Source organism: Moschus berezovskii, chromosome 11 (genome assembly GCF_049115385.1).
Source record: "Moschus berezovskii isolate FMDL1 chromosome 11, NW_MosBer_1.0, whole genome shotgun sequence".
Lineage (NCBI taxonomy): Eukaryota > Metazoa > Chordata > Mammalia > Artiodactyla > Moschidae > Moschus > Moschus berezovskii.
This window is the reverse complement of record NC_142470.1, coordinates 24,409,833-24,422,994: the sequence shown is the minus strand read 5'-3', so window position 1 is coordinate 24,422,994 and position 13,162 is coordinate 24,409,833. Positions and strand designations below refer to the sequence as shown.

The window sequence follows — 13,162 nt, the reverse complement described above, 5'->3', positions numbered from 1 at the left end:
TTCCCTGGCAGTCTAGAGGTTAAGACCCCTCTTTCCCAAAGCAAAGGTCACAGGTTCGATCCCTGGTTGGGAAAGATCTTGGTGCATGGTGCTGCTAAAAAGAAAAGAAAGAAAATACAAAATTATCAAAAGTTTAAAAAAAAAGAAGAACTGAAATGGAGCCTTGGAAATCACCAACTCCAACCCCTTTCACTTCCAGACAAGACAATAGAGAACCAATCCCTTACCTCCTGTGCCAAGACTGCAAATAACGAATAACTGAGCTAAAATCCAAATCCCAAACAAGTATTTTTATTTCCCAGGGTTGCCTCCCAGTCCACAAGTAACATCATTCTGTAGGGTCAAAGGACTGCTTTCATGGTCCCCTTCAGGAAAATAGTGGACGGTAACATAAGATCCAAAATTCAGTGGGTAACAAGCTATGGATTTGTGAAAAAATAGACTTATCTCTTGCACACCACCTCCCCAAAGCCTGCTGAAATTCTTGGGGTTGCTGAAAGGCAGAAGAAAGTCAATTTCGCCTTTAGGCCACATCTCACAGCACCCCAGCTGTATTTAACACAGGGGTATGTGCTGTGTGTTTTCTCCCGATAGACATTGTACCATAGGTCTGCTTCAGCCATAAAAAGGCTCTGTTACTTCTCCTGGTCAAAGGTTTCAGGATGAATGTCTTGTAGCAGGATACGCCAATATCAAAAGAGATCAGGTAACTCTGGTCAGTGGCCTATGAAGAGATTTCCTTTACAAGTAAGGAAAACTAATAAACCATTGTAGAAGGCGTCGATGTTCTGCCACACTCAAATTCCTAGGCTTCGTCTTAAAATAGGCTTCAAAGCTCACATTCATTTGTTTCCAAGGTACCTGTTTTCAGGTTTTGTAAGGCCTCTATTGAGGAACAAAAGTCTGCAAAGTTCTTGTTAAGCGCAGGCTTGTGAATTTGTTCTACCAGCAAAGGTTTTTGTTTTTGTTTTTAAAAAAGATTCTTTTCCCTGGTAACATACTAAGGAAATGGAGAAAGGAAGGTTTCTGTTAACAAGAAATCAGATTATTGAATAGATGTACATTGTTCCCAGCATGCACCAGGCACTATTCCACGTGCCATGTGTTAGCTAATTTCTGAAATCCCCCAGAAGCCCAGGCGAAATACATGGTGCCTTAAACTCTAAAGCACCTGTGGGGAAACTACACAGTCCAGAGCTTTTCTGTGGAAGTAGGATTCAAACTGGACACTCTAACTCTAGAGCACACTCAACTACGGTTTTCTCTTGCTTCCCTCTGGGGTAGGAAAGAAGACGTTATTAGGCAACTTTGCAGACATCCAGAGGAAGACACAGAAGAAAGAGCCTTGAACTGGGAACACTGAGGCCACAACTCTGCCCCGGGGTGCTCTCCGACAGCCCTGCCCCTCAGCTCGGGAAACTTCCAGATCATTCTACTCTAAACTGCAACTCTCTTCCCTCCTGCTGTGGCACCCTAGAATTCCTCCATCCTGTTCTACTTTCACAGCATTCACCACCTTATTCAGTGCTATTTAATTTAGTTGATTATTTTCTTTCTTTTTTACGGTTGTCACTCTCTCCAAGAACAGAAGCTCCTTAAATCATGGATTTGGGGGAGTTTTGTCTCTTGTTCACTGATGTCTCCCAAACTCCTATATCTGTGCTTGGTGGGTGTGAAGTAAATGTCTGCTATGAAAGAGAGAAGGAACAGAAGGAAGGGAGGAGGATAGGAGGGAGAGAAAGGAAGAAAGGAAAAAGAAAAGTGAGCAGACCATCTACTACTTTCTTATCCAGTGTTCCACCTCTGAAATGGGACGCTGAGCTTAATGGCTTCTAGTGTTAGTCACTCGGTCATCTCTGACTTTGTGACCCCATGGACTGTAGCCCACCAGGCTCCTCTGTCCATGGAATTCTCCAGGCAAGAATCCTGGAGTGGGATGCCATTTCCTTCTCCAGGGGATCTTCCCAACCCAGGGATCGAACCTGGGCCTCCTGAACTGCAGGCAGATTCTTTACCATCTGACCCACCAGGTAAGCTGCTTCCAAATATAATAACCTCTGATTCTAAAGACAATCCAAACCCAACCCAAATTAGGATTTTCAAAAGACAGCCATTGTGGGGATGAAAGAGTCAAACCCAGAAGACCCAGTTCCCAACACAGGTATAGAATGAACCAGCCAGCACTCCTGGAGAATTGTGAGACTCAGGTATAAAAACTTGGGTGATCTCTCGGATGCTATACAGAGGTGGGATGATTGGAACCATTGTCACTACAGCACAGGGGACCTGTGGCCTCAGACGAGTGTAAAGACTTTTTAGGCCCACAGTAGACCAGCAAACCAGCTCCCTCCAATAGCAAGCTCCATACTGGGAGCCTGGAAGAACCAGATTAAGCCACAGGACCCCTCACAGACTTTGGATCAACCAAAGTTGGTGATATACTTCCCACCAAGGACTTGATTCCAGACTGTGGGCTCCCTGAAGACAGGCCTCCATGTGTGTTTTATTTTCACTTCCAGCAGTCAGTTTCCAATGTTCACTGATGCCCAGTGGATCTGCTTCCCTGACAGGAGTTAGCCCAAGAGTTTGCGAACCCAGTTGGCAGGAGGCACTCCATAATGGTTCTCACTGCGTTCCTTCCTCTGCTGCCTACTCAGCCATCAGCCCTTCTACAGGCTTCTGCCAAGGCCTTGTCATCTATCAGCCACCTGGCCAGGGCTGAAGAATCAGAGGTGGACAGAATGCTGTACTTGCTTTAAGGGAGGTAGCTCAGCTGGTAAAGAATCCGCCTGCAATGTAGGAGACCCTGGTTCGATCACAGGGTTGGGAAGATCCCTTGAAGAAGGGATCAGCCACCCACTCCAGTATTCTGGCCTGGAGAATTCCATGGACTATATAGACCATGGGGTCACAAAGAGTCGGACACAACTAAGCAACTTTCACTTAATGGTCAAAGAGGTCTGGGAGGGTGATGAGGACAGCTCTTCTCTCTTCAGAGGTAATGAGGGATTAGGAGCTCAACACCCACCCCCCACCCTCCGCCTCGGATATGAGAAATGCTCCTTGAAGGAGGTGATGTTGCATTTGCCATTCAAGGTTGAAAAATATTTCAATAAATGGAAACTGGGTAACCCAAGAGGAAGGAATATAGTGGGACAAGTCAGAGGTGAGAGAGACCATGAGCATGTGATTGGAAGGAGTGGTGTCTGTGGAGGGGGAGGGGTGATGGAGCGGGTGTCCAGGGTGGAAGCAGCCTCATGAGCTGGACTGAAGATCTGGACTTAATCAGTCAGAGATCCCCAACCTCCAGCCCTTGGACTGGTACCTCCTGCCAGAGCAGGGGCAGCATTAGATTAGAAATAAAATGCACAATAAATGGAATGCACTCGAATCATCCTGAAACCATCTCTCCCAGCCTCGGTCAGTGGAAAAATTGTCTTCCATGAAATCCATCCCTGGTGCCAATAAAGGTTGGGGACCACTGCTGTAAGCGGTAGGGAAGCGCTGGAAGTTTTTTGCGCAGGGTGAGCTAGCTAGGACTAATATGGAAACACTCTGTAGATGGATTGGTGAGCCAGGAGGTAAGACCACCATGTGAGTGTGGGGAAAGCCAATAGCACGGGAAGAACATGGGGTTGATTATCAGAAAACTCCAGTCTCAGGTTATGCCACTAATTTGATGTGGGATCCCATGACCCCATTCCATAAAATGAAGTAATGCAACGAGATGACCTCCACAATCCCTCCAAGTCCTATGATTTATTGATCTAACCAGTACAGAGTGGTTTCTCAAACAGTCTCAAAACTGCTCTTGGAATGCAAAGAGGGTCTCTCATGTTATTGAAAGGAGTGGTTCAATTCTTCTGTGACTACAGCAATTACTCTTTAGATAATTGCAGAGCTAAACTGGGTGGCACTTTCCCAATGGCAAATAAGAGGTATTTTATTTTAGTTTTAATATTTTAATACATACTTTTGATCCACCTAAAGCAAAAAGTTCTCTTTAAGGTAGCATAAAGAACATTATTAAAAAAGGCCGTTAAACTAACAATGAAAAACAGATCATAAACATTTAGAAGAGAGAATGGGCACTAAGTGTGTAAAATTTGGCTCTGAATGGAACAGAATTTGGCTCTGAATGGAACAGAATTTGGCTCTGAGATTCCCAGCAGCCAGAGCAAAAATGAAGCCTGGTAGGAATGCCAGTCTAGGGCCTCATTCATCTCAATGAGAAGAATAACCTCCTCCAGGGCTGGAGTTCCAGCTCATCTGAAACACTTCCATATGCACCTTATGGGATCGCAACAAACAGAAATTGGGACTGAGTTGAGTGTCAAGAAACTGAGTTCTCTTGGCTCATGGGTACAGACAAAATAGAGACTGCAGGGAGATTTGGGGCCAGTAAAATGCAAATAGATGGGAAGTCTTTTTGAATGACAATTCAAAAAGGACTTTCAAAGGGTGTTACTTTCTGGTGTGGGGATGGGGGCAAGGAGGGAGATTAAGGAGTGAAAAGATTTCAACATGGTCTGACCATTGGCAATACCACCAACGTCTTAGGAAATGTGGCTGAAAAACCAGAGGGGGCGGGGAAGGACCTCAAATTCTAAACTGCACTGGACTTTGTAAAATGGCCAAAGCAGCTGGAGACCCCTAGGCAAGCAAAGCCCTTTCTCATTCTTGGACCCGTTTTCTTCTGAGCAGAGGTCTTTTCAGTACAAAGTTCCTATCTGAGATTAATGAAACCTTAAGAGAAATGGCCTTGAATAGCACCATCACCTATGAGAAGTATTTGTTGGCTCTATTCTGAGAAGCTGAACTCCTCCCCAACAAGGACATCACCTCCCATGAGGGAAACTGTGAAATTGCCCTCTAGCTTCATTGCCAGCCCTGTTCCCGACTCCAGAAACTGCAAAGGTTAATGCCGTTTCCACAGGCTAGTCCAAACTAACAGGAGAGTCAAGCAGACAGAGCTATCTATACTCATACCCCAGTGCCTCTCCTGAAGGGATGGGGCACTTGATCAGGGCCGCACAGTTTGTCACACCACACATCAGTTAGCTTTTTGAGGGGAGGGACCAACTCCATCCTTATTTGGCTACAATGCTTTAGCTTAGTAAATTCTGACCAGAGCTTTCTTCTTGGAGACCAACTACATATACTCTATGCCAAAATATAAAGTCATCAGCTAACAGGACAAATGTTACCAACACCAAAAAACCAATTTGCAGAACTCAAGGCCTTAATTTTACTTCTCATTCTAAAGAATCTGATGTCCCAGATGTTTAGTTAAAAGGACTCTGATGCTGGGAAAGATTGAAGACAAAAGGAGAAGAGGATGGCAGAGGAGGAGATGGTTAGATGGCCGACTCAATGGACATGAGTTTGAGCAAACTCCAGGAGACAGTGAAGGAGAGGGAAGCCTAGCGTGCAGTCCATGGGGTTGCAGAGTCAGACACGACCTACTAACTAAACAACATAGGAAAATGTTTTGTAAACTATGTGATGCTATTGCTAGCACATATAATCACTAATAACATATCGATATTGTGTAATTTGGGAGAAAGCTCATAACCTTCCGTAGCTCAGTATCCTCCCGACCAAGTGGGAACAATGGCCCCTCCCCCGGCCAGGACTGTACAGGTATAAAATGACTTATCTGTGGAAATCAAGCTCCCTCTCTAGATTATGTGCTCTTTACAATCACTGCTTAAGAGATAAGAGTTTAACCATTGCTATTAAGGAAAAAAAAATGTTGCATCATTTAATTGCTATTTATTTTCATAAACATGAGGTATTTCAAAGTGCTATAAGATGCAGCACTAAATATATACATTTTGAAGAAATTAAACACAGAACTTTGCATTTACCCAGTTCTATGCACCAAACATGAACAAATACATTAACAGGAAGAAACAGGCTAGGAAAAAGGCATATATATATAGTAAATTTCTTTACAAAAGTTTCTTAGTTCAAAAAGTGATAAAGTAATATCTACTCAAAACTTTCACAACTCATTTTCATACGAAAATATAAGTATCAAATTTAGTTATGTATCAGCATCATACTAAAGTATACAGGCAGTGTAAGAATTAGTACAGTACATAACAGAGATTAACAATATATTTGTATACAAAACATGCTCCTCAAACATTGAGGTATTACAGTACTTAGGTGTGAACTTCCAGTCTAATACTGGCCGCAAAAGCCACCTCTCATTACCCAGGACGTATACAAAAAGGCAGGTGTGTCCATGGTATTTACAGAAATGTTCCCCAGGGGTATCAGTGGCAAACACCCACGTGGCATCGGCTGGAACTTAAGCACCATTTTAAAAAGAAGGAATGACTTTCTGTCTGGAAACTTGGAACAAACAAGGTGACTTCAACAGCCCCAGAAGACTCCCAACGGTCACAGGCTTCAACCACTCAGAAGTGACGCACAGGAAAGCCGCCAGGGTCACCAGCATCCCATCAATGCAGGTCCTGGTAGAAGCCCTCCTGTCCTGCTCCCCACCCCAAATCCGAAATTGACGGGGGACCGATTTGAAAGTAAACCAACATTCTTAATGTCAACACAAGGTTTGTTTTTTAAAAAAAAAAAAATCAAAATGTGCAAAGTGGCAGTGACTGTCCAGTTCTGAGATGCATTCAGCAAGTCCGAGCGTGTTCAATTTTCTTTAGCAACTGCTGCTGTCTGGCCTGCAGCTTCTCCTTCTCCAGCAGAAGCTGGTGTTCCTCGGCCTGGAGAGAGTGGACATACTCGGTGGCCTTTTTCAAGATGACCACTTTGGCGGCCTTCTCGTTCTTCACCAGCTCTGGCACGTGGTCCCTGAGCGTGAGAAAGCTGGACCGCAGGTCGTTGCGGCGCTGGCGCTCCAGGATGTTGTGGTTCCGACGGCGCTCGCTGTCCTCCGAGTCAGAGTTGCGGGGGCTCAAGCTCTTAGCCTTGGGCGGGGGGACGCTCTTGAGGGGCCTCGGGGAGGCTTCGCTCTTGATCTTCTTCTGGGGGGGCGCCTCCTCGCTCTCCACATAGGGCGACGGGGCAGCATAGTTGTGCTGCTGGTGGATGGGGACGCAGCGTTTGAGGATCAGCTCCCCTGACGCAGCCCTCCCGGGGCCCAGGGCTGTGCTCTTGGGACGAACAGTGATGGTGAAGGTGGTGACAGCCTTGCTGCTGGAGGACGACCGCCGCTTCTCCACGGTCACCACGTCGATCTCCTCCTCCTCGTCTTCCTCCTCCTCATCTTCGTCATCTTTGAGAACAAGATGAGAGTTATTCTCACGGTGAGGCACATAAGAATGAAATATACACAGTCTCACAAGGTAGGCCCCTGAACGTGGTCTGTCATTACTGATCCATCAGCATCAGTCTCTGAACAGAGATGTATATACTTTTTCCCTCCCCATCCTCATCCTCCATTCAAGCTTGAGTGGATGGCAGAGACAAAAAGAACCTTGGCTTTGGAGTCAAGACAGAATCCTGGCTTCATCAGTTTCCCCAGCAATGAAATGGGGAATGACACCATAGGTTGAGTAGAAGGGATAATATATAGACAGAAACTCAATATAAGCTTTCATCAACGTTGCTAGTCTGCCCCGTAGACTTATTTATATTTCCATCTCCAAACTTAACTGACACTTCTCATTTTAGGAGCCTCAGCTAGCCACTACTTACACATGATGGAGTTTGATTTTTAAGTCAAATAAACTTAAAGAACAATTTAATTAACTAAGGAAGAAAAATACCTTGTCATCCATGAACACGAGTTCTATACAGTAAGCAGTTTTTCAACTAACAAAGATTAAACCTTAACTGAAAAGTCATAATCCACCGGAGTTCTAAACCCAAATAGCGGGGCACCTCTTCTCATAGTCACCACCACCAACAGCCACAAGAACGTGTAGCATCATGTGTCCATTTCCCACCCCCACACCCCTTTTCATTTACTACCAGGCTTGGATAGAAAATTATTGTTTAAAATGCAAGCATGAAAATCAAAACACATCTTCGGCTTGATCTGAAGGGGACCGGAAAGCTGAACAATTGTGGGATTTGTTCTAAAGCCGAAATGTGAGGCTGTTCCAGTCTGTGGGTCCCTTTAAGCCAATGTTTTGGTTTTCTGCCAAGAAGACAGCTGTTGGAAGGAAGTGCTTCCTCACGGAAAGCTGTCAAGGCACAGACATTAAAGGGACAGACCCGTTCAAACTGGAGGCTTATCACCAAGTTTCCTTCCAGGAGCCTGGAACCAATCTGTCCTCAGACCCAAAGGAAATTTAGGCTTTTTATGCGACTGTATTCTGAAAACACTGGATTTCAAGGTCCAAGGCTCCCAGCTCCAGGGACAAGAGCTATTCCAGTATTTGGGTAGAGTGCTTTACTTCCAGGCAAAATCTTGGTTTTAACCCTACCCTTCAGTTTCAGCAGCAGGCACACAATAGAACTAATCAATGAGTGCTCCAGGGTGTGTGCATTCCTAGACAGCCGGCTAAGCGCCCGCCCTCACCTTTGAAGGGCACTGGGTTACAGAAAACAACTCGGATCTGAAATTAGTCCTAGAATTCTGGCTAGAAGACAAAACCCGGCCGGTTTTCACTGCACACTGTAAAGAGGCCGCCCCTTGAGAATGCACACAACCGCTGTGGTAGTTGCCGCCAGCTGCTCAATGAAGGGGTGGGGTGGCCCCACAACCCCCAGCCTTTCCGATCCTCGCCCGCCGGCCGGCCAGCATATCGCCGCCTGCTGGCGACCGACCAGGAGCAAATAGCCCACCTCCCAGAGAGAGGGAAGGTAAGCAGGTTTGAAAAAATAAAAACTAAAATCGGTACTCGCGATTTGTGCAATGCCCCTTAACTTCCTGCACCCTTAATAGGATTTTGCACAGTCTTGCCCTTTATGGAGCGTCTCTCCACCCCTGACCTGTGTCTCAGTCCTTTTTCACCCCTTGGGCTAACAGGTTTCTGTCCAGGCAATGCAGCCTGCGGCCCCCTGAACCCCAGCTCGGCTTTAATCACTCAACTTCTCCTAATTTCCCCCCCAACCCTCGGAGGGCACGCTGCCAAGGGAGATGCGGGACCGGGTGGGGGCCAGTGATAGAGTCAGGCTCCGGGAGGGAGCTGAAGGAACTTCAGTTAAGGTGAGGCTGGAGAACACAGCTTTCACTCACCCTTTCCTCCAAACCCTGGGGATCGGCTTGGGAAAAACCTAACCTCTCACCCATCAGGACTGTCTCTAAAATACTCTCTCCCAAAGCCAGAACTCGTGAACCATAAACGGAGGGTGGGAGGCCACCCCAACCCCAGCGCCCCAAGGCGGCATCCGGACCCTGGCTCCCGCTTTACCTGAGTCGCTCAGGGTGTCCTCTCCGGAGGTGCTGAGGGCCTTGTGGTCACTGGCGCTGGCCAGGCGGCCGCCGGTGCGCGGAAGGGCGACTACCGGGGCGGCCGCCGGGGCTGCATTGCCCGCCCCCGAAGCGACCGCGGCCCCTGTCGCCGGGGCACCGGCCGGGGAGGCGGGCACGGGCGCGGGCTCGCGCTTGTTCACCGGGAACGGGAAAACCACAGCGGGATCCACGCACTCGGCGGCCGGGTGGGCGAGCTCGGCGGGCAGGGTGGCCCCGGGGCGGCCCGGCCCCGCAGCCGCGGCGCCGTGCCCGCGGCCCGGGGGGCTGGGGGCGCCCGGGGCCGGGGCTGCGGGCCCCGCGGAGGGCGGCCGGCCGTGCTGCAGCTTCTCGCTCACCGCGCGCTCCAGCTTCTCGCGGGCCGAGAAGCCGCTCCACATGCAGTCCTGGAGGATGACCGGGTTGGGGGTGAGACCGCCCAGACCCCCCAGGCCGAACGCGTCCTCCTCTGCCGGGTTGCCCCACAGGTCGGCCTCGGGCAGCAGCATCTCGGTGGCCCAGTTCGGGGGCTCGGGGCTGTGCTCCGGGAAGGCACGGCTGGGCGACAGTGGGGGCGTGGGCAACAGCTCAAACTTCTTCCAGATGTCCTCCCCCGGGGGGGTCGAGTCGGGGCCGCCGAAGTAGAAGTCATCTTCGTCCGGGTAGAAGCAGGGCTGCAGCGAGTCAAACTCGAGGTCTGGGTTCTTGCAGATCATGCTCGGCATGGTGGACGCGGTGCAGCTCGGCATCGGCTCGCCTCCCGGCCCCCGAATGAGGGCTTCTTTCCGCTCCGCTCTTTTTAGTTCGGGGGGTGCTTCCTTCCCGTGGGGGGCGTGGAGGGCGGGGGCCCGCGCCAACCTCCAACACTGCAACCGACAGACACACCAGGAGACGGTTGGCAAGCGGAGCCGGATGCGGGGTGGGGGGGGACAGGCAGCGGTCACCCCCTCTTCCTCAGTTCCTCAATCTCCCCTCCAAGCCCCCCACTCTGCCCAGCGCTCCCGAAGGTGGAGGAAGTTGTGTCTCTCGCTCTCTCCCTCCCTCCTTTTGTGTACAAGCTGTCTACGACAGGGGTGGGAGGGGGCATGCAGATGCGGGGGGTGGTGGCCTGGCTCTGCAACTTTGGAAACTGCCATTTCATTCACACCAGGCACTGCCTGGGGGAAGGGGCTGTTCAAGGCTGCAGAATTCTAGCTCCCACCAGCTCGCAGACAGCCCCGGTGGCACCTAAGTAGGGCCAGCTGCTCAGAGGAAGCCCAGGCCTCCAACCCAGCAACTGGGTATAGGATTTAGAGTACCCTCAATTCCTCCTTTGTAAAATTGCCACCTCCGGACCGCAAGCAATAGCGGGGGAAGGCGGGGGTAATTCAGGCAACTTTGCAAATGGAAAAATCCCTTCTCTAGACCGAGACCAACAACAGGCACCCCAATCCTGAATCTCCCCCAAATTTGATGAGACGCCCCCAGCAGTCACTGGCTGCAGGCAGAGTACTGCCAATAGCTGATTCTGAACGTCTCTAACCCCACCCCCGCTGCTCCAAACCCCCAAGTACGCCCTCTTCCTGAGAGAGGCTGAACCCCAGTTCCTGGGAACGGTTCAGGAGCACCAGCGCGGAGAGGGTCTCGCGGAGAGCCTCTGTCTCCTCCGAGCTGGAGCAGCCGTGACCCAGATTACCACCGCAACGGCCTCGCCCTACTGATCCCCTTTCCTCTGGGGGCACCCTTTGGAGACGAACCCAGTTTCGGGGTGGGGACGCACCGGCTCCCCGTCAGCTCAGATGCAGACAAACGTTCTAGAGAAGGGTGAATTTCCTTTCGATGAAGCCATTACACCCCCCTGGCAAGGGCAGTAGAGGGATTAGGGCGGGTCTCTCCAGTCCTGGAGCCTTCGGGAGTGGAACTGGCTTTTCAGGGAAAACCCCGAGATGGTTTTGTTTCGGAAGCAGTCCCCCGGGCATATTCCGGCCCCCGGTGTCCCGCGATCCCCGTCCGGGGCTTGCCTTCCCGCCGCGCTCGCCGCTCCCGGGGCGCCGGTCCTTACCTCCCGCCGACTGCCAGGGATCCGGAGGCGATTCTGTGCGGGGGTCCCCGGGTGGCCAGGGGCGGGGGGTGGTCCTCGGGTGGCTGCAGTCCGTGCGCGCTTGCGCCTGGCTAGAGCGAGCTCGGCTCCAACCCAGTTCCCAGGAGCCCCCCGCATCCACCCAGCGCGTCCAGACAGATGACTGTCACTGGCTGCGCTTTGAAGCTCGGGGGATATTATTAACTGAAAAATCTGACACACCCGGGGGGCGGGGAGAGAAGGGGGCTGCGGCACAGACAAGGGGGAGGGAGAAAGGCAGAGGAGAGCGGCTTTACCCCGCCCTCTTGATTTCCATAAAAATCAGGGGAGGCGCCAAGGCTTTCGCGCCAAAAGCCACTTGCTTTTCTTCTTTGCAGAACGGAGGCTGCAAAGCTGGGAAGCCCGGGGCGTGCTCCTCCCGCCCTTTTAGACCCCCGGGCTTGCACCGGGTGCACTCTGCGGACCAGCTGCGAGTCGAGCCGTGCAATGCCGCACCCAACCCGCGGGCCTGGCCATGGCTTGGCATTGAAAACAAACAAACAAAAAATTTTTTCCGGAAGGCTCCGGGGGTGTTGGTTGAGGTTGAGGGGTTGGGGCGGGAGGTGGTGGGGGACAGTTCAGAGGCTCCTAACCCAGCCCCCGCTTCGACGGCGCGTGTGCAGCTGAGCGCGAGGCCAATGTCCAGCGGGGCAGTGGGGGGCGGGGAGGGGAGGGCGGGGAAGTGGGTGGTTGCTCGTGGGTGATCTCGGAAGGGAGGCGGGAGGCAGGGTGCAAAGTGGGAGGGAAAGGACGCGCCCATTTAGGAACGAGACCGCCGGAGGTTTTTCTAGTTTTAAATTGAAAGGAGAGGGGCGCCCCCTTGTTTGAAAATAAATAAATAAATAAATAACTGCGGACGACGAGGGTGGCGCAGCGGTGGTTTCTTCGGCCGAAGGCGACACCTCGCGGAGACCGCGCAGAAGGCGGAACTGCTGGGCCTGGTCTTGGGGGGCTCGGAGCGGGGCCCCCGCCGCCCTCCCGCCGCCCTGTCAACCTGTCCCCACCACCGCGATGGGGGAGAGGTTGGCGGCTCGGCCCCGCTTCCGCAGGGAGTGGGCGAGAGGCTCCCCAAAACATCCCCCACGGGCTCCCGAGTTAGCCTTTCAAAAACCAGGGATTTCCCGAATTCTGGGGAGGCGGATGAGATTCACATAGGAGTTGTCTACAACTCCGGCAGCCCAAACCCTGGTTCGGAAATCTTGGCCCCCGGTTGTCGGAGGCAAAAGGGTAAGCGGCTGCTGTCACTACTCAAGACTCTTCGTGCCTTGGTTTCTTCAGTTGCCAAATGGAGTTAGCAATGGTGCTTACCTCATAGGGCTGTTACTGAGAAATAATTTTGAAAGCGCTGAGAACGGTACCCAGCAGCACAGGGTGAGTGTTGAGTGTCAGCTATTGTTAATTACCAGACCTTGATAGATTCTTCCGGGGAAATGAACACCCTCACCTCTGCTCTCCCAACCCACCACCACTATGAAATCTTCAGTTCGGTCTGATTAAGCTTTCCTGCAGATGTGTTGGGAGGCAGGGTTGACAGGGTTAAAGATTCTAGCACCCACATTCTCCAGAACAACCCCAGTCTCCCCGGCAGCCCCTTAATAACCAAATCCACAACAAAGTGGGATTTCCCCTGAAAGAATTCCTCTTGGAATGATTTGGGGCAGGGAAACCTGCCCTCCTCCGCCCTG

The 13,162-nt window shown here is 51.1% G+C and overlaps 1 protein-coding gene across 1 annotated transcript; it reads right to left on the bottom strand.

The window, feature by feature from the left end:
* Window positions 1-5,780: 5,780 nt before the first annotated feature.
* On the bottom strand, window positions 5,781-11,598 carry MYCN (MYCN proto-oncogene, bHLH transcription factor). Its single transcript, XM_055399906.2, has 3 exons — window positions 11,421-11,598; window positions 9,342-10,245; window positions 5,781-7,255 (listed from the first exon to the last, which is right to left on the bottom strand). The coding sequence occupies exons 1-3, from the start codon at window positions 11,574-11,576 to the stop codon at window positions 6,651-6,653; spliced, it is 1,665 nt and encodes a 554-aa protein (XP_055255881.2). The 5' UTR covers window positions 11,577-11,598; the 3' UTR covers window positions 5,781-6,650.
* Between the last annotated feature and the right edge of the window lie 1,564 nt (window positions 11,599-13,162).

Coding starts and splice junctions, on each gene's coding strand:
- MYCN (XM_055399906.2), bottom strand. CDS start 11,576: ATGCGGGGGGCTCCTGGGAACTGGGTTGGAGCCGAGCTCGCTCTAGCC. Junction 10,246..11,420: donor TCCCTGGCAGTCGGCGGGAG/GTAAGGACCGGC, acceptor TGTCGGTTGCAG/TGTTGGAGGTTGGCGCGGGC. Junction 7,256..9,341: donor GGACACCCTGAGCGACTCAG/GTAAAGCGGGAG, acceptor TTGTTCTCAAAG/ATGACGAAGATGAGGAGGAG.